At 48.7% G+C, this 21,262-nt stretch overlaps 1 protein-coding gene across 4 annotated transcripts in view; it reads left to right on the plus strand.

Moving 5' to 3' along the window:
* PARVG (parvin gamma) overlaps positions 1-11,441 on the plus strand; it is a 36,559-nt gene extending 25,118 nt beyond the window's left edge. The window contains exons 11-12 of one of the 4 annotated variants that reach the window (XM_077169133.1): positions 7,283-7,353; positions 10,148-11,441. In XM_077169133.1, coding sequence (XP_077025248.1) covers positions 7,283-7,353; positions 10,148-10,337 — 261 coding nt within the window. In that variant the 3' untranslated portion in view covers positions 10,338-11,441. The other 3 variants (XM_077169130.1, XM_077169131.1, XM_077169132.1) reach the window with 3 other exon arrangements.
* Positions 11,442-21,262: the final 9,821 nt, after the last annotated feature.

Here is a 21,262-nt window from a genome sequence, read left to right on the forward strand (position 1 = left end):
TTCAGGAGCTGTGTGTTGGAGGGCACGAGAGGGACCCAGGGGAGGTCTGGGTGGGAGGAGGAGGGAGGCAGGGTCAAGAGAGCATCCTGGGACAGGCTTGTGTGAGCAGCTGTCCTTGTGACCGGATTCTCCCGGTTTTAGCATTGGAAGTTCCAGGTTCCAGGACACCCCTGGGGTAGCTGGCCTGGCCTCCCGGTCCTGACCCCCCGGTCCCCTTTGGCCCACAGACATTGTGAACAAGGACCCCAAAAGCACGCTGCGGGTGCTCTACAGCCTGTTTTGCAAGCACAGGCTCCAAGAGAACACAGGCGGGATGCACTGTGGGACCCCAAATTAACTGCCACTGCGCCGAGAAGCTGCTCCTCTCAGCCTAGATGCCAGGCCCACCTCGAGGACACCCCTCGCAGCAGGGGTGCTCCACAGTCCCCCCAAGTCCTGGGACCCCTTCCTCCCTATGTGTCTGCCCCTCATCTTTTCCCCCGTCTCCCCCTCTTGTTTCCTTCCCTCTGAGTTCTTTGAACATGCAAGGCTGGGACCAGTTTTGAGCCAACCTGCGGCCTCGTTCAGTTTATTGTAACAACTGTCTTGCTGGTGTTGGGAAGGACCCTCAAAGACGTGAGACGATGAGCCCTACCCTGCTGCAGCCAGGCCTTGGTGGCCTCCCCCTCCCAGGGGGCTGGACGCAAAATCCCCTCAGCTTGTCAGCACCGGGTCCAGGGGTGCCGACCTTCACTCAGGGGTTGGGGCGTCTGCCTTGGGGAGCAGGACGGGCTCTCAGGAGTCAGGGCTGAAGGCCCCTCCACACCAGCCGCCCGCAGCCCACCTACCTCTCATTTGGGTCCCTCCAAAGGCAGGACCCCCAACCCCTGGTTCCCCAGTCGAGTCCCCATGGCTCTCCCCCCCCCCCCCCCCAGAGTCAATCCAGTTACTTACCAAAGGGACTGCGGCCCAGGGCAGCTGTCACGGCAGTCAGTGTGAGTTTTGCCCCGAAGTCTCAGAAAATAAATCTTTGTGGTCCGTTAGTGGTTTCAGATCACCTCCCAGTTTGTCCCCAGAGAGCCATCGTCGCCGTCAGACTTGGCGTTTTCTGCTGAAGTTTTGCCAAAGGAAAAGAACCTTCTGGAAGGATTCAACGTGATAGTTCCAGAACTTTTCCAGAGGGGAGCAGAGCCCACCCAGGAACAGATGTTTGCTGGAAACCAGCCAGGGAGAGGCTAGAAAAGCTGTGGTGAGGGCCCGGATGGGGGAGGACCCCTCCCCCTCTCCCCCTCCCCCCTCATCCCTGAGCCAGTAGCCCCTGCATGGAGAGAACCGGCAGGGCTGGCTTTGGGGAGCGGCTTTCGGGCACCTCTGCCAGACCCACTGAGGAGCCAGGAGAACGGCCAGCACGGAGTGGCGTCCGGCCCAGGGCCCAGGCCTCGGTCAGCCCTGGCAGTGGGTGTTTGAGCACCTGCCCCGGCCTCCCCCTTCCCAGGGCAAACCGAAGCCATCACTGGTTTCTCCCTTAGCTCTCGGCCCATACCCGATGAGCCTTTCTTTGTTCCCTCATCTGCTCCTTCCTCTTGGAGCCCAGCACCTTCTACCACCTCATGTGCCTCCCTCATCAAGGCATTCCCTCTCGTGCCTTAACTTCTCTCTCCTGGATCCTTCCAGCGGGCACTTAGGCTCCGGCCACTGCAGTCTGGCACAGCCCACCCTCCAGCCCCTCTCTTACCTCTGCACACCCAGGCTCCGTGAAGCCAGGACCCCACTGCTGAGCCATGTCCCCCCCCGACTTTCCCAGGCTTGCTTCCACCCTGAACACGCCAAACCTTCACCCTGACTTGGCTTGACTGCAATTAAAAGCAATTCTTTAAGATAACTGCCCTTGGTCAGCTTTATTAAGGAATGTTTCACAAAGAGCAGAACCTACCAATTTTAAGTGCACAATTTGATGAGTTTTGACAAATGCCTGTCCTTGTGCTACCACCACATTCAGGACAGAATATTTCCTTCACTCCCCAGAGCTCCTCCCTCCGGTCCCCTTATAGTCAGGCCCCTTCCTTCAGCCCCCACTGATCTGCTTTCTATCGCCGGAGTTTTGCCTTTTCTAGAATTTTTTATAAATGGTATCCTGCAGTAAATAGTCTCTCGTGTCTGGCTTCTTTCACGTAGCACTATGCTTTTGAAATTCAGCCACACCATGTCTGGTGTCAGTAACTTATTCCTTTTTATTGCCGAGTGGAACTCCCTTTTACGGGCTTTGGTTATGCACTCGCCAGTTGACGAACATTTGGGTTCTTTCCAGTTTCTAGTTTTTATGAATTGCGTTGCTGTGAACATTCACGTTTGAGTGTTTGTGTGGCCATATGTTTTCATTTTTCTTGGATAAACACCTAAGGGAGAAATGACTGGGTCATATGCCAAGTGTATGTTATAAGAAGCTGCCGAAGTGTTTTCTGAAGTAGACGTCCCATTTTGTGTTTCCATCAGCATTCTCTGGACGTTCCATTTGATCACAATCTTGTTAACACTTGGGATTGTCAGTTTTAACATTTAGCCATTTGTTTTAGTTTGCTAGACTGCGCCAGCAAATACCATAAAATGGGTTGAGATAAACAATGGGAATGTATTAGCTTACAGTGTTGAGGCCAAGCAAATGTTGAAATGAAAGTGTCATCGAGGCGATGCTTTCTCCCCACAGACCAGCTCTGACAGTCCTTGGCTTCTCTGCCACATGGTGGCATCTCTGGGTCTCTCCCTTCCTTCTGGGTTTTTTGATTTCAGCTTCTTGCTTCTGGTGCTTTCTCTCTTTGTCGTGCTTCCGTTTATAAAGGACTCCATCCTAAATGAGGTGGGTCACACCTTAACTGAGGTAACCTCCTCAGTAAGTCCTACTTACAATGGGTTCACACTCACAGGAATGGATTAACTGTAAAAACATGGTTTTCTGAGGTATGTACAGCTCCAAACCACCACACCATTCTAGAGGGTTTGTAGTGGTATCTCACTGTAGTTTTAATTGTATTTCTCTAATGACTGATATTATTGAATATCATTTCAGATTTTTTGATATCTACTTGTTTTCTTTGATAAAGTGTGTGGCTAAGTCATTTATACATTATTTTTTGATCTGGAAGAAGTTTCATAATTTTAGCCCTTACATTTAGGTTTATGATTCATTTTGAATTAATGTCTATATATGGGGTGAAGTAAAGGTTGATGTTCTTTTTTTTTTTTTGAGTGTGGATGTTCAATTGTTCCAGCAACTGTATGTAATAAAGATTATCCTTTTCCCACTAAATTACCTTGATACCTGTTCTAGTTTGCTAGCTTCCAGAATGCAAGATACCAGAAACGGAATGGCTTTTAAAAAAGGGAATTTAATAAGTTGCTAGTTTACAGTCCTAAGGCCAAGAAAATGTCCCAATTAAAGCAAGTCTATAGAAATGTCCAATATAAGGCATCCAGGGAAAGATACCTTGGTTTGATTAGGACAATGAAGTACAGGGTTTCTCTCTCAAATGAGAAGGCCCATGGTGAACACAGTCAGGGTTCCTCTCTCATCTGGAAGGGCACATGGCGAACACGGCATCATCTGCTAGCTTTCCCTCCTGGCTTCCTGTTTCATGAAACTCCCCAGGAGGCATTTTCCATCTTCATCTCCAAAGGTCACTGGCTGGTGGACTCTGCTTCTCATGGCTATGTCATTCTGCTCAGCTCTCTCTCAGTCGCTCGCATTCTCCAAAATGTTTCCTCTTTTTATAGGACTCCAGAAACTAATCAAGACCCACCCAAATGGGTAGAGACATATCGTCATCTAATCCAGCTTAACAACCACTCTTGATTAAATCACATCTCCAGGGAGATGATCTGATTACAGTTTCAAACATACAGTATTGAATAGGGATTATTCTGCCTTTATGAAATGGGATTTTGATTAAAACATGGCTTTTCTAGGGGACATACATCCTTTCAAACCAGCACAACACCTGTGTCGAAAATCAGTTTGCCCTGTATCGTTGGGTCTATTTCTGAACTTTCTATTCTGTTCTATTGATCTACATATCAATCTTTATGCCAATACTATACTGTTTTGATTACTTGAGCTTTATAATGTCTTGAAACTAGGTAACGCAAGTCCTCTAATTTTGCTCTTCCTTTAAAAAATTGTTTTGGCTATTCTAGATTCTTTTAGTTTCTGTGAAAATTTTAGCCTCAGTTTGTTATTTTCTACAAAAAAAAAGCCTGCTGAAATTTTGATTGGAATTGTCTTGGTTCTTTAGATCAAATTGGAAAAAATTGATGTCTTAAAAAGATCGAGAAGCTAAGATTGTGGATTTGAGAACTTTTCTTCTTTTCTGCAGTAAGCATTTCATGTTATAAATTTCTCTCCAAGCATGACTTTAGTTGCATTCCTCAAATTTTGATATGTTGGGTTTTCGTTTTCATTTAGTTCAAAATATTTTCGAATTTCTCATATGACGTCCTCTTTAACCACAGGTTGTTAAGATAGTTCTAAATACTTTAGGATTTGTTTTCAGATATCGTTTGTTTATAGAACTAATTAGAAATCAGGTTTTTGGGGGGTCAAAAAACATATTTCTATATGATTTCCATCCTTTACAATGTATTATGACTTGTTTAGTTCCCTTGTGGTCAGAGAACATGTTTCTATATGATTTCCATTCTGTACAATGTATTGTGACTGATTTTTAAAAAATTTTTATTGACAAAACAAAGCAACATACAAACCCTAACATTGTTAACGTATGAATATTGCATACTTGGTGTACAATCAATGGCTCACAATATCATCACATAGTTGTGTATTCATCACCACGATCATTTCTTAGAACATTTGCATCACTCCAGAAAAAGAAATAAATAGCAAAAAGACAAAACTCATACGTACCATGCTCCTTTACTCCCTCTCATTGACCACTAGTATTTCCATCTACCCAAAATATTTTAACCTTTGTTCCCCCTATTTTTTTTCTATACCCCTTACCTCTCTCTTTCATTGATCACTAGTATTTCAATCTACTCAATTTATTTTAACATTTCTTCCCCTTATTATTTATTCTTTTTCAATCCGTATTTTTTACTCATCTGTGTTACTGATTTATCTCCTGGGATGTTGTCTGTCTTTGTAAATATTCCATATGTGCATGGAAAGAAGGTCAATTATGCTGTTAAATCCATCCATTGTACTTTTCATTTCGGATTTTTTTTTATATCAATAAATTCAATTTGGGCCTTTAAAAATATTTCCCTTCTCCCTTTATCACAATCATGCTATCTTCTGTCATTGAACATATGGAGTATATTTATATATTTTTAACATCCCTGTCTATTAATTCCATCATCTGTGTCACTTCTGTGTTTGTTTCTATTGCTTTAATTTTCTGCTCGTTATGATTCATGTTTTCCTAATTTGGGGCATGTCCTGTAATTTTTAATTGGTTGCCGGCCATTGCAACCAACCTTAGAAATGATCCTTGAAAGTATAGTCCTGAGTGCCAGGCACCGTAGACTTCACTTGCTGAGCCTGGGTTTTCATTCCTTGTCATCTTTTATCTATTGTTGGGCTTTCTCTGAGATACAGTTAAATGTCTTGGAATCAGTTTGATACTTTTGAGGCTTGCTTTTTTTCTTCTACTGTTTTAAAAAAAGATTTTTTATTGAGAACTCTTCACATACATACATTCCATGCATGCTGTGTAATCAGTGGTTCACAATATCATCCCGTAGTTGTATATTCAACCCCATGATCAATTTTTTAGAACATTTGCATCACTCCAGAAAATGAAATAAAAAGAAAAAAGAAAAACTCAAACATCCGATACCCCTTGCCTCTCCTTCTCATTGGCCTCTATATTTCTATCTATCCAATTTATTTAACTCTTTATCCCCCTATTACTTATTTATTTTTTATCCATATTTTTTTACTCATCTGTCCATACCCTGGGTAAAAGGAGCAACAGACACAAGGTTTTCACAATCACACAGTTGCATTATAAATCTTCATACAATCATCTTCCAGAACAAAGGGTACTAGAACACATCTCAACAGTTTCAGGTATTTCCCTCCAGCCACTCCAATGTGTACCATAAACTAAAAAGGGATATTTATATAATGCATAAGAATAACCTCACAATAACCTTTTGACTCTGTTTGAAATTTCTCAGTCACTGAAACTTTATTTTGTCCCATTTTTCTCTTCCCCCTTTTGGTCAAGAATGTTTTCTCAATCCCATGATGCTGGGTCCTGGCTCATCCTGGGAGTCCTGTCCCATGTTTCCAGGGAGATTTGCACCCCTGGGAGTCATGTCCCATGTAGAAGGGAGGGCAGTGAAATCACCGGATGAGTTGGCTTAGAGAGGCCACATCTGAGCAACAAAAGAGTTTCTCTGGGGGTGACTCTTAGGCCTATTTATAAGTAGGCTGTGGTAATTAGGTTCAGGTGTCAACTTGGCCAGGTGAAGGCACCTAGTTCTGTTGCTGTGGACATGAGCCAATGGTACATGAACCTCATCTGTTGCTGATTACACCTGCAGTGGGCTAGGAGGCGTGCCTGCTGCAATGAATGATATTTAATTGGCTGGTGCTTAAATGAGAGCGCTCATCATAGGACAGCCCAAGCAACTCAGCCTACCTCATCTCAGCACTTGCAGCTCAGCCCAGGCCTTTAGAGATGCAGAAAGAAATCACCCTGGGGAAAGTTGTTGGAACCCAGAGGCCTGGAGAGAAGGCCAGCAGAGATCACCCTGTGCTTTCCTGCATAAGAAAAAACCTCAGGTGAAAGTTAGCTGCCTTTCCTCTGAAGAGCTAATGAAATAAATCCCCTTTTATTAAAAGCCAATTTGTCTCTGGTGTGTTGCATTCTGGCAGCTAGCAAACTAGAACATAGGCTTAGCTTATCCTTTGCAGGAATAAGTTGAATAGAGGTGAATCCCAAGATCAAGGGCTCGACCTATTGAATTATTTGTCCCCACTGCTTGCAAAAATATCAGGAATTCTACAATGGGGAAGTTGTATATTTCCTTCTTTCTCCCCAGTCCCCCAAGGGAACTTTGCACATTTTCCTTTATTCACTGTGAGGCTTGCTTTTGTAGCTTGTAAGGTGGGTCCAGAACAGACGTAGTCTAGGACTTCTTTATCCCCCCACCGAGGCACCGCTTTTCTGAGGAGTCTCCCTATGTCCTGTGCTTTAGGAGGTCTTTGCACTCCAGCGGGTGCGATCATAAGTTGTGCCCTATGTGAGTACTGGGGACCACTTTCCTTTCTCCATTCTTACAGTTCTTCTCCAGCCTCATATGCCAAGGAAGTTTTCTGCCATGGGTGTGCCAACCAGAGCTCAGTGGACTTGAGTGAGTCCTTCATCAGATCTTTGGAACTCTGTCCCTCTGTTCCACAAATTATAGTTGCCTTGGTTTTCCTGAAATCCAAATCCCCTACCCTCCATGCTGGGCTGTGCTTGGGTTCCCCTCGCTGCACTGCAGCCTGGAAACTGTCTCCAGGCAGTGAGTGGGAATGCTCAGGGGCTCCTCTGATTTTCTTTCTTTGTCTGAGGAATGACTCTCCTGGGCTGTCCATTCTCGGGAGTCTGACCTCCCAGTTGTTCAAGGAAGGTAACCTGGGCCCTGCAGCTCCCCAGCGCTGGGGGAGCTCCTCTGGCTGCTCGAGCCCGGCCTCCATTTCAGCCTCGTGCTCACTGGGCACCGTTAGGCGTATCCCGGGTGGGCACTCCCAGGTCTATCCATGGATTCCAGGTCTCCAGGATTCCTTGATCTCTGCTCACTGTCACCTCAGGCTTTTCTGGCTCCTTTTCCTCTGCCTCCTGGGAGACGTGGTGCTGGGGCTCTTTCCTTCTCACACCGCATACCTTCTCCAGTTCTGAGCTCCAGGCCCACATTTCTAACTACCCAGGGCACCGCTCCCCTCGGGGCAGACCCACCCCAACCCCCCAGGTGGAAGTCAGAACTCCCTACTTTGCCCTGTCCCGATTCTCCATCTCTTTGACGGGCCCTCTGAGCATCCTGTCTCCCAGCCCGGGCCCTGTAACTCACTCTGGACCCTTCCCTCTTCCCCCCCTGTGGACACTGAGTCCTGCCTTCCTGGCCCCTGCTCCCCTCTCAGACTCATCCCCTCCTCTTTGCCCCTCCCTTCCAGGCCCTCACCATCCGAGGGGATGGCTGCCCTCACTTCCCAGTCAGTCTTCCTGCCTCTGGCCCCCCCAGCCCCAATTCCACACCAGCAACCAGGCCTTCTTTTCTGCCCTGGGAGCCTGGTCACGTGACTGTCCTGCTCTTGCCCCTTCCCTGGCTCCGAGGCTTGGGGCTCCTCCAGGTGTTGCTGGGTTTGCGGTTTCCTGCTCGCCCTGTTCTCTCCCCCGACCCAGACTTTGGACCTGTTTTCAAGTCACTCCCTAAAATCCCTGCACCCTTTCGAGGCCTTTCTGATGCTGTGGACCCTACCTGGGCGCCTTCATCCCACCCACCTGGGGAGCTTCTTTGCTAGAGGGAGCCTGCCGGATCCTTCAAGGACAGTGGGGAAGGGATGAGCTGCGGGACAGAGATGGAGGCCTGGGGACGGGGGTCCCAGTGCTTGGGGGTGGGTGGGGGAAGCAGCTTCCGCAAAGGAGACTGGGAAGAAGGGGAGCGGGCAGTCTTCTCTGGGTTCGCCCCACCTTCCGTCAGCCTTGCCACCTCTCTCTCCATCCCAAGAAATCTGACTCCAGTTGAAGTTGCAGCAGAAGTTGGAAGCGAGATAATTATAGTGGGCTAAACTGGAAGACGTCCAGGGCCCAGAAAGAGCTGGCAGCCTTGGGCTGGCTGTACCCACAGCTTCGGAGTGATGGGAAATGCCTCGAAGGCCGGGGTGCCTCCGAGTCGAGCCGCTTCCCAAAATAATCCGGGGGGCAGCTGTCGCAGATTCTCAAACTGGTCTGGCCGCCGGAGCTGCAGGAAGCCCCAGGCCCTACACCAGCCCCGCGCTGCGAACAGATGGTGCTAGGGATTTTTTTTCTTTTCCTTTTACCAAAGTCAGCTGGTAAGCCAACAGCTTGGCTAGAGAAAAGTGTGCTTCTCCCCCTCTCTCTTTTTCATTTTGGCAACGGATCAAAGCTACCCCACCCCTCCTCCACCCCCAGTCCCTGCCTCCACAGCCCTGCCATCTTTGCAAGACCCGAGGGGGTGAGCAGCAGGCAGAGGGGCTTCTCTAGCCTGAGCTCCTGGGTATTCAGCTTGGGGAAAGGTTTAGCCCAGGGAGCAGCTGTGGCCTCTCAGCCAAGGGGGCCTGGGCTGAAGAAGGACAGTAGATTCTGGAAGGTCCGACTGGCTGGAAAATGCAGGATGAGGCTGTCCCAGAAAGGATTCTTCTATGAAGAATGGGCAGATTGCCATGGGTTGGCCCACCGTTCCATGAATTTGTTCACTTACCTGTGAGCATTTCACATCGATGGGTTTGTGTAGTGCTGGGAAAGGTGATGTTTTCAACATGCAAATAGTTTTTAAATCTGTCCAAGCCCGCATGCACGAGCCATTCCCCACGGACTGGGCATCCAGAGATGTCCCAGAGGAGCTCATGGCTGGGTGGAGAAGCAGGTGGTGCAGTGGTCAGGGGCAGATGCCCAAATCCGATCCCAGGCCACAAATCCCGGGAGAAGCCTGGGTAAAGCACTTTACCGACCCGAGCCTCAGTTTCCTTCTTTGTCAAAGGGAGGTGGAATTCCTTTGTCCAAGGGAATCTAGTCTTCCAGGGTTACTATGAAAGTTAACGATGAGAATCTTTGAAAGAACTTGAACATTGCTGGGCACATGGCATTTAGATATTAGCAGCCTCGTCATCACTTTATCTGTGAAAACGGGGCTGAAATCATCTTCTCCCTGGGTCCAGGTGAGGATGCAGTGACGAGGGGCCGGTGAGCTGCCCCAGGGGCTGGGCACATAGTCAGAGCTCAGAGTTAGAACCCAATGAGCTCCTGCTACAGGGCAGCTCTGCCTGGGTTCTGCTGGGCCCTGCCCCAAGGCTGTGCTTGTTGGAGCCGCACAAAAGCACCTAGCACGTTTGAGGCACTGATAAATACTAGTGGGCTGACAGATGACCGTGACCTCTTAGCTCTCCTGGTGAGGCAGACACCAGCCCCTATGGCTTGATTTGCAGCCAGCCCCAGGCAGCCACCCCAATCCACCGGGACACTGGCAGGCAAACCGAGATCAACTGCTCTGACCACGAGCTGGTTCCCTCAGTGCCCTGTCTGGCCTGGGGGGTTCACCAGCTCAGCAGAAGACACAGGTCAGTCGAGAGCCCCCAGTTCCATGATCCCTCTCCCTCTTCCTGTTGTCTGGAGTGAGAGGCAGCAATGTAATGTCCTGGGAAGTCCTGGGTTCTGATCCCAACTGGGCCTCTTAGCAGCTGTGTGATCTCAGGCAAGTTCCCAGCCCTCTCTGAGCCTCGGTTTCCTTATCTGTAAAATGTGAATCATCCTCCCTGCTTAGCTTAATCCCCAGCATGAGAGTTTTAATGGTGAACTGAATGAATGATGGGTAGGGTTTTGAGCAGTGCTGTAGGCTGAATAGCAGCCAGGGCTCCACAGCTGACCTTTACTGGACCCTCACCTTTCTTCTGAGCACTTAACCTGTGAACCACACATCTAAGAAAGATCATGTCAGCTGCCGTAGCCAAGACGTCGTGGTGGCTCCTAAGTCCACTTCCTCGCCTTGTTGGGTGGGCAACTAGACCCCATTTCCCAGCCGCCCGCCCACCTTTTGCAATTTGACGTGGCCACATACCAGCCTAATCGGTGAACTGTGATTGAAGGGGAGGTGAGCGTTGCTCTCCAAACCTCCCTGCCTATCCCTCTGGGCTCGGTGATGTCCAGTTGATAAAGACAAGCCTGGTGATCTTGGAAGCCGCGTGTCAAAGACGGTGGAGCCACGAGATGGAAGGACGCAGCTGCAGGATTGTTCAGTGACAGCCGTTTTGAACGTCACACGAGCAGGAAGTGCTGAGCTCTTCCTGACTGAGGCAGCTATGTCCACTCTCCTGTTTAATCTGTTTATTTCAATTATTTATATATTTTTTATTTCAAAAAGATTTATTTGCTTCTTTGTCAAAATTTCTTGGTCGTTTTATAGTAACTTATTCTTTACTCTTATTTTTGATCCCTTCTTTTAGTTCTTCTACACGTTAGGCGACTTTAATTTGTCTCCAGGGATCTAGGATCTGAAGCCTGTTTTGCATCTGATTCTGCTCTTGCTCGTGGTTTCCTTTTTCCCTCGTGGGTCTTGTGAATTCTGACTGTGGTCTTTTCACCTCAATGACTGGTTCTTCTTTGAGGCCTGGGTTGAAAGTGGGGGCCTCCGGATATAATTTACATCAGCTTCTGCCAGCTGCCTGGACGCACTGCCAAGCTGGCTCCTTTTAAAATAAATTCTTAGCCTGAGGATTTGTGGTCCACCCAGCTGGTGTTAAACTCACATCAGGGTTATGATTTTTTTTTTTTTCAGGAGAGATTTTTTTTTTCCTTTTTCCTTAGTTCTGAGATTAATACAGGCAAGTGTCCTTGCTTTTCCTCTCTTGAGGTTTCCAGCCCCCCCAGTGTACTGCAATATTGGGGGTGCAGCCCCTTAAGGATCCCAGCTTTATGGAGGGCTTCCCGTCTGACTTCTCCTGGCAGGGCCCTCCGCTTTCCTCAACTTCCCCCCAGCCATGGGTGGGCATGGAAAAGGAAGATCAGGACGGCAGGTCTTAGCTGACGCCCCCAGGCCCGAGTCAACTTCAGCAACTGCTTATCTCTTAGGGTTGCCACAGTTCACTTTTATTTCATTGGCCTGTGAGGATTTCCCTTGTTCTTACCAGCTCAGTGTGATGCATTCTGATACATACAATAGCATATATGTATATATATGTGCATATGTGCGCATCTGAATGCATAATGTACATAAATTTACATACATATGGATAGTCATATATACATATATATTTTTATTTATACAAATATACATAAATATGCACACACACGCCCACAATTTTTTGGTTGCTTTGCAGTGGGAATTAGTTTGCCTTACTGTAGGAAATGGGGGGTAGCACATAGTAGATTTTTATGTTGCTGCAAAGCGTCTTTAAAATGTTCTCTCTCCATCTCTGCCCTCCCCGAGTCTCCATGTGGAGCATCTGCCCCCACCCCCCCCCCCCCTTCATCCAGCCTCTCCCACTCTCTGCTGCTCATCAAGCCCACCACCGGCACCCAATCCAGCCACCTCTCCTCCCCACTCCCTTTCTCTTTCAGTCTTCATTTTGGTCCTCCCCAGAGACTGTGCCGTGATCCCTCTAGTCATGCCTCCAATGGAGGGGGGATCTTGACATTTATCCATAAGTAACCTTCTCCTGTCATGTCCCTATGTTCCACCAACAAAAGGTCTTCGGTGGCTCCTTCCCAAGGACAAAATTGGTGTGGGGTGTGCTGGAGAGATGGACATCCCCTAAACAGCCCGTCCTGGGGACAGGGCCTGAGTGCAGAGTGGGGCTAGGCAGCAGTTCTGAAGGGAAGGAATTTGGGCCTCGGGGCCCAAAGGGAGGTAAGAAACAGCTGCCAAGTAGCCAACAGCCTGAAGGGGAGAAACGGCCCCCCAGGCTGTCCTGGGCAGAAGGTTCCAGGTGCCATGTGCCAGGGCCAGGCCAGGAATCAGTACCAGGCAGAGCTTTCCAGGGTGCAAGGTCATGCAGGGACCACATGCTCTGCTGGAGAGGTAGTGAGAAGCCTGTCCCTGGGGGTATGCAAGCAGAGTCAAGACACTCACCTTTCAAGGATTCTGCATGGGGACCACCCAGCAGGTAAGGTGAGATGAGCCTGCCCCTAGTGGGTTGAGGGCAGCACCCTTGGGCCCAATGCTTTGCTCATGCAGCCCCGATGCCCTGTGCTGTCTGCTCTGGCCATCAGATCTGGGCTGTGGGGGTCAGGCAGCCCACCCAGCTGATGTTCATCCACCATTCAGGACCCATGGGGACAGACAAGTCACATAGTGAGTGAGTGGCCAAGGGACAGGCCCAGGACCCCTGGGTTGTATATCAAGGACAGACAACTGTTCTTTTGATGCTGTTCAAACCCTGACAGGCTTGTGACTCACCCGGGGGCCCATTAAATGCCCCTTTGGTCAGGGTGGGTCTAGGCACTCTGCGTTACTCACAAGCCCCAGTCGGGTCCATGGACTGCATGGGCTTCGGACAGTGGTTCTTAGGCTTGGCTGCCTGTGGGATTCCCCTTGAGAAGCTGCTGAGCCTGATGCCACCTGCAGAGATTTTGGGTGTGTTTGGAGCTCTGGACATTTCTTGCAAATAGGACCCTGCACAATGTGGTCTTTTGGGGCTGGCTTCTTTTACTTATTGTATTTCTGAGGTTGGTCCATGATGTTGACGAATCAGAGCTTCACTCCTTATGGCTGAATAATTTTATTCTATTGTATTGGTAGACTACATTTTGTTTATCTATTGTCAGTTGATGGATATTTGGGTTGTTTCCACTTTCTTTGCTATTATGGAAAATGCTACTGTGAACAATTCTATGTACAAGTTTCTGCATGGACATATGTTTTCAATTCTTTGGAGTTATATATATACCTAGGATATACTGGGAATTGCTGGGTCCTTGGTTAACTCTATGTTTAACTTTTTGAGGAAGTGCCAAACTGTCTTTTACAGCGGATGCACCATTTCACATGCTCATCGACAATGAAGAGGGTTCCGATTCCTCCACAGCCTCAAGAGCAGTTACTTTCCTTTTTAAAAACTGTATTCCAGCCATCCTTGCGGATATTTAGCATTACTTTATTGTGATTTTGATTCGTGTTTCTCTAATGACCAATGGTGTTGAGCAATTTTGCCTGTGCAGATTGGCCATTTGCTCATCTTCTTTGGGGAAATGTAATTAGCTTCTTGATGGCGTTTGGGGGGACAGGATTCCCCCAGAGAAGGGCTCTGTATATCAGGTCCAAGCCCCACGACCCAGGGGCTTCTTTGTCTAAGGGGTATGGGATTAGCAATTTATGAACTGGATCATTTCTTTGCTATTTAAGTTATCCTGATCACTGTAGAAAAAGTAGAAAATTCAGGAAAGCAGAAAGGGGATCCACACTCACAATTCTACCGCCCGGGAGATTTTGGTGGATTTCTTTCCTGGCTGCTTTTTTTTTATATAACGCTTTTTTTCAAATTGTGAAATATACAACATATATACAAATAAATAAATTTCTGAGTACGTTTTAACAAGTAATTATAGGACAAATTTTAAAGTTTGTTATGGATTACAGTTCCACAATTTTTCGTTTTTTCTTCTAGCTCCTCTAAGACACTGGAGACCAACAGAAATGTCAATATAATGATTCAGCAGTAATACTCATTTGTTAAATCTCATCTCCTCTGTTACACTCCTCCTTCTCTTTAAATAACATATATACATAAAAGCAATAAATTTCAAGGTAAATTGCAACTATTGGTTGTAAAACTAATAGTTCGAATTTCAGAGTTTGGTATGGGTTACAACTGCACAGTTTTAGGTTTTTATTTTTAGCTACTCTAAGGTACTAGAGGCTAAAAGAAGTATCAGTATAATGATTCAGCACTCACACTCATTTGTTAAGCCTGATCTTCTTTGTATAACGGCACCATCATCTTTGATCTTTCTCCTACTCTTTAGGGGTATTTGGGATACGCCCATTCTAACTTTTTCATATTAGAGGGAGCCGTTGATAATACGGGATAAGGGGATGGAACTAGCTGATGTTCTGGAGAGGCTGGGCCCTCTGCATTTCAGGACTTATCTCGTCCAGGGACCGGAGGTTGTAGGTTTCTGGAAAGTTACCCTAGTGCATGGAATCTTTGTAAAATCTCATATAACACCCTAGATGTTCTTTAAGATTGGCTGGAATGGTTTTGGTTGGGGTTTGGCAAGTTATGATAGGTAGCAATGTCTAACTGAAACTTGTGTAAGAGTGACCTCCAGAGTAGCCGCTCGACTCTATTTGAACTCTCTCAGCCACCGATATCTTATTTCTTACAGTTCTTTTCCTCCTTTTTGTCAGAATGGCATTGTTGATCCCACAGTGTCAGGGCCAGCCTCATCCCTGGGAGTCATCTCCCACGCTGCCAGGGAGACTTTCACCCTTGGATGTCATGTCCCACATAGAGGGGAGGGAAATGATTTCACCTGCAGAGTTGGGCTTAGAGAGAGAGGCCACATCTGAGCAATGAAAGAGGTCCTCGGGAGGTGACTCTTAAGCACACCTATAGGTAGGCTAAGCTTCTCTGCTACATGTAAGCTTCACAAGAGCAAGCCTCAAGATCAAGGGCTTGGCCTATGGGTTTGGGGGTCCTGAATGTCTGGCACAGTATCTGGGGTTTCTGTGGTGGTAAAGTTTAATAGTTCCGTAATTTTTCTCCCATCCACCAAGGGACTTCGCCTGGATGCTTTTTGTGCATAAACGTTAGGTGCCTATTTCTGCGCATGTCCCCTGTCCCCTCAGGACTTTCTGTCTAGCCTATGCTGTCTTCCCAGCCTACTCACCCCTCCCTACCCTGCCCCCCATCCGCCCTTGTCACATCGTCCTCAAGCCTGGCTCGGTTTCCCCCAAGGCCCTAGCACAGTGAGGAACTCACAGGGGCAGCGCTGTCCCCCGAGCCAGCAAGAGGGAAGCTACAAACCACTGTGTTCCTCTCCTTGCCCCGTCTTAGTTATGTATAAATATGTACGGTTTAGGGGGACAGAAATTGAACTTGTATTACACATACTTGTTTGTCCTTCAGGGATATTCTCATTTCAATATACAGTCAATTATAGGCTCATTATTATTATTATTACTGTTATTATTATTATTTGCATGGGCAGGCACCAGGAATCAAACATGAGTCTCTGGCATGGCAGGTGAGAGTTTTGCCACTAAGCCACCATTGCACCGCCCTATAAAATTATTTTAATGGCAGAATTACAACTATTTTATAACGGATTTATTTGAATGTCCTCTTTTAGCTCCTCCATGGATTTGCTGCACGGTCCTCCCCTCCCCTCCCCTCCCTTCCCCTCCCCCTCCCCCTCCCTCCCATTCATCCCATAAACCAAAAGATTGAGAGGCACCTGGGTGAACATACACAGCCTCTGCCCTCAGGGGGGCTCAGTCCAGGGTTCAAGACCCTTCCCCTCCTTCAGCTTCAGCCCCCCATCTTTTGGGGTTCTATGACCTCACTCTCCCAGTGGGATCACCGCCCCCACTCCTCAGAAGACCCCCCCACCTCATCTGCTTATAAATGCCAGGTCTTCCAGACCAAAGGATGGGCGGGAGCAAGCCTGCAAGGGACTTTTCTGGATGTGAGGTGCAGTCAGGAGGTGGGGCTTAGATGATGACATGAACTCTTAGGCATGCTGACATTTATGGCCTGGGGTGGGAGGGTGGCACGGTGTTTGGGAGACAGAGGTGGATGGCTGGGAGGTGTGGGTGAAACAGCGCCTTCAGGGCCACTTATTGGCACAGCCCCTGCCTCATAAAGTATTTGCAAAATCATATGTTTTTATAAGATTTCCAAGAGTAAAATAGTTCTGTGTTCCTTTTGTTAAAACACACCCATCATACACAAAATTGTGGCCACTTTCGGTCCCCTAGCACCTGGGCCTGCGCTGTTGACGTGGACCCTTTTTATCTGAAGACTAATTCAGCTACCTTCAAAGGGTGGTGGCAGGGGTTAAGTGAGACCACGCCAAGCCACTTGGCATGCTGCTGGGCATATAGTAAGTGCTCACTAATTGCCAGCTGGCAGGATTATTGTAATGGTAGTGCCTATAAAACATGCTTAATAAAAGAAACAAAACATAATCTGATAAGGAGATAAGATGGGACCCAGATTGTCGCATCACCAGGCAGACTGGGAGAAAGGCAATTAGCAAGTTGCAAGCACACAGAGGGCAGATATTGATGTTGAAAATCTGCCCCTGGGTGGAGCTGGGTGCTCTGGGTGAGAACTGAAAAAAGTCTGGAAAAATCCCCATTAGGGTGAGACTGCCTAAAAGTGTTTGGTTCTGGGCTGGTGAGCAGGCTTCCAGGAGTCCTAGGAAATCCCAGTCCTTTCCATGAGAGTAAACAAATTTCCATTTTCTCTGTGTGGCTGGAGAGTAGGATATTTTTATTTTTTAACTTTATTTTGAAATAATTTCAGGCTTACAGAAAAGTTGCAAAAATAATACCAAGATTTCTCAAATATGGTTTACCCTGACTCCCCAAATCTAACACATCATCTTTGCAATATTATTCTATATAATAAAAAGAATAATAATAGTAATAAAATAGTTGTTGTTGAATCCAGAGACTCTGTCCTGAGATTCCAGCCAAAGTCCTAGAGAATGTTTTGATTGGTCAGCTCAGTCACGTGACCACCCTGCACTAGGAGGCCTCCAGCGGGTCCCGGGGGCAGCTGGGCCGTGGGGGCTACGGTGCCATGTAGAAAACTCAAGTTCTCTCTTGCATGAAGACAGAGTATATTTCAAGGATGGCTTTCCTAAATGGCACAGCGTCTGTCTCAGAGCTTCTCCTGTGCCAATCGGGCATATCCAGAAGGGGCTGGGAGGGAGAAGGCAGCAAAGGCAGCTGGCTTGGGTGGCTGCTGGACTATTTATCTTCCAGGCATAGAACAGGGATCCCCAGTGTTGGCCGTGGGAGGAGAGAGCTGGGAGCTGGACTACGTGGACAACGTGGGGTGGGGGCAGCAGTGCACGGGCTCCTCCAGCCCCTTCTAAACCACGTGGCCTGACAAAGGGTCACCCCCCCTCTCCATGCGTGCATGTGTTTTTAAGAAAAATCTGACACTTCTAAAATCCCTAAAACACACTTCACTGCTCGTTTTAGCAGCTGCTTCTCCTGAGAAGAATAACATTACACCAAAGAAGCATCAGTCCAGGCCAAGAGCCTCCGCCGGGTGCAGGTCATCACGAACACTTGCTGTCGAACTTGCAGGTGCCTCGATCCACCTGGACTTAGCCAGACATATCTTGAGCACCTGTGGGCGTGTGCCAGCTCCTGGCTGTGTGTTCTACAAATAACGTGTCAAATCCTCAGGAGAACCCTAAAAGGGAGTTCTTGTACTCCCGTTTGATGGGAATTCGGAGAGCCTGGTTACTTGCTCACATAGCCACAGCCTGGCCAAGCTGGGACACTCAGGTGTGACAGCTCTGGGAGTGCCAAGGCTGGGGGTTGGATAAGGGCAAGACAGGGCAGAGGTGGTTTCACCGTGTCAATGAGAAGACAAGGCGCTGGGAGCGGGCTGCTCCACCCTGCCGGGACCTGCGGCTCATCCGCTCGTTCAGCGCCTCAGCTGGGCAGTTTCTCCTCCTGCAGCCCAGGACAGACGAGATTGGCCATCGTCAGGTCTCTGCCGGGCTGGTCCTGGGCAAGTGGACTCCAGAAGGAAGGACTGGCCAGTGGGTGATGCTGAAGGAGGTCAGTTTGGCTGAATGCAAGGAGGGATATAGGGTGAGCCCACACACCTGAGGGTCTGCAAGGTCGGGGTGGTGGATAGGGGAGGGGCCCAGGGGCAGTGGCCCTGTACCCCGACTCAGCCCCATCTCCTTGGGTGTCTCTCTTGGGTTAATGTGGATCATGAGCCCCCCACGCCCTCCTCCCAGCCTTGCTCAGGGCAGGTGGGGAGGCCTTGAGATGCCCTGGAGTGGCCCATGTGGAGCTCCCCCAGACAGCCATGCCCCAGGCTCGGAGACGAGGTGCAGCCCCCTGCTACCAGGGTCCCCAGGTCAGTGTCCTGGGGCTGCTGTCACAAAAGGCCACAAACTGGGGAGCTTCTTCTCTCATTGTTCTGGAGGCCAAAAGTCCAAAATAAAGATACAGGCAGGGCAGTGCTCCCGCTTAAGGTGCTAGAGGCAGACACTTCCTTGTCTCTTCCACCTTCTGGGGGCCACCTGCCATCTGTGGTGTCCCTCGGCTTTGCAGCCTCTACTTCTGTTATCACAGGGCTGTCTTCTCTCTTCTTAAGACACCAGTCTTACTGGACTGAGCACCCACCCTAATCCCATATGACCTCATCTTAACTAATCACATCTGCAAAGCCCCGAGTCCCACGTGCAGTCGTAGTCTGAGGTCCCAGTGGACGTGGATTTTGGGGGGCATGCTATTCAACCCAGCACATGCCCCGGGTTGGCCTCCACTCTTGGGACTGGCTCTTCCCCACTGGGGAACCAAGGATGCCCACCCATCTCAGGGGTTGTCCCTCCTATCCTCAGACACCAGTGGGACCCCTCTTCTGTCCCTTTGTCCAAGAGGCTCTTCTCAGCTCTCAACTTAGCTGTCACCTCCCAGAGGCCTTCCCCTGGCCATCCTCAGGAAGCCACCCCGTCGCTCTGCTCATGCTGTCCTATGTCCTCCACACACCGTTACGGCTAACTGGCATCTCCTCCCTCCTTCCATTTTTTGTCTGTTACTGGGTGAGGGGGCTGGAGCTGTGTGTCCCCCAGGAAAACATGTTCTTAAACCCAATCCCCTCCTGTGGGTGTGAACTCATTTTAAGTAGGAGCTTCTGATGAGGTCCCTTCAGTCAAGGTGTGGCCCACCTCAATCAGGAAGGGACTCAATCCTATTACAGGGCCCTTTATAAGCAGAATGAAATTCAGACAGAAAGTCACAGTGGGACAGCCAGACGCTAAAAGTCAACAGAACCCATAACCTGGAAGAGAACGGAGAGGCCAGAAGAGGCTGCCATGCGACCGAGGAGCCCAGGACCAGGGGTCCCTGCAGCCAGCCCCAATCCCAGTCTTCAGGAAGAAAGCATCACCTTGATAATGCCTGGGTTTGGACTTTCTCCCAGCCTCAAAAATGTGAGCTAATAAATTCCCTTTATTTAAGCAGACCCATCACATGGTATTTGCTATAGCAACAAGGAAACTAAAACACTAAGTTATTGTTTGCTGTGTATCTTGTTCACTGCATCCCATATCTAGAGCAATGCCCAGCATATGTTAGGAATTCAAAAAGGAGTTTGTCAAGTGAATGATCTTTCTAACATTCGAAACCATCTAATCATAGAAAGGACTACTTGGTGGTAGTGAGTTCCCCGTCACTGATGGTAATTTAGCAGCAGTTAGATGAGCACTCATCAGGGTGCATTAGAGAACACAAAAGCAAGAAGTAGAGCTCAACCTTAGGGAAACCGTGGATCCCTTCCCAGGGCCCCCGACCTTCCAGTGCTCCCCTCCCTCTTCTGCCACCATCTTGCTGTGGGATGTTGGGGAAACCTTTCCCCACTCTCTAGGCCCCAATCTTTCCCCAGTTCCAGAAAGCAAACGATGGCAGCATCTATTTGGCCGAACTGCCCAGATGGAAAAGCTGCAGAAGGAAAGACCAATATTTATTCGTCATCATATTCAGAAATTAGACTGGGGAGCCACAAATAGACATTTCTACCGAGAGCCCGTCTGTCCCTGGCTCTCTGGCTCACGCAGCAGAATCATCGCTCATGTCCCGTCTTGCTTCCTCCCCTTCTGGGTTTGTTCTGAATATTTGCCAGTCGCTTGGTTATTTCTGAGGTGATTGATGGGGACGTGGAACATCCAACATCCATTAGGAGGTTCTTTTAAAAGAACCTGCGCTGACCCCGACACAGCCCCACCATGAGCGCCTGTGTAGGGCTGCAGCTGCTCCCCTCCCTGTGGAACGGGGGGGCCGGCGAGGGGGAGAACCCAGGACAAGCGGGTGGGGGGTGTGGGCACCGTCTGGCCGGGAGGGACCCCATCAAAGTGGAGGCTCTGTCCAGGGCCGGACACACTTTTTCCCTCCACTGCCGTGCCCTTGGTCCCCAACCCCGACTGCCTCGGAGCAGGTGCTGGGCTAACACTTGTCCATCAGCAACTCGTAGCGCTCTACGGAATCTTCTCCATTGGTATTCATGCATCCATCTCTCTCTCCCGCCTCCAGAATAAGCATTGACACCCCTCTTCTTCAGTCCTTCACTGCCCTGTTTCTTCTCCCTTTAGAAGAAGGCTCCTTGAAAGAGCAGACTCATCCCTCTCTTTCTTGAACCATCCCCTACCTCCAACATGTTCCTGACCTCATGGGCCCTCTGACACTGCCCCTAAGGAAGTCAGCAGACCCCAAATCCAATGTCAGCTGTCAGACCTGAGCCTCTGACCTTCCGCGGCATCTTATTCTCCAGGGATCCCTCCCCTCTCCTGGCTTCCAGGACCCATTCACGCTGAGTCTCCACCCAATTCCTGGGTGAGCCTCCTCAGAGCCC

The sequence above is a fragment of the Tamandua tetradactyla genome, chromosome 7 (genome assembly GCF_023851605.1).
Source record: "Tamandua tetradactyla isolate mTamTet1 chromosome 7, mTamTet1.pri, whole genome shotgun sequence".
NCBI classification, from domain to species: Eukaryota; Metazoa; Chordata; class Mammalia; order Pilosa; family Myrmecophagidae; genus Tamandua; species Tamandua tetradactyla.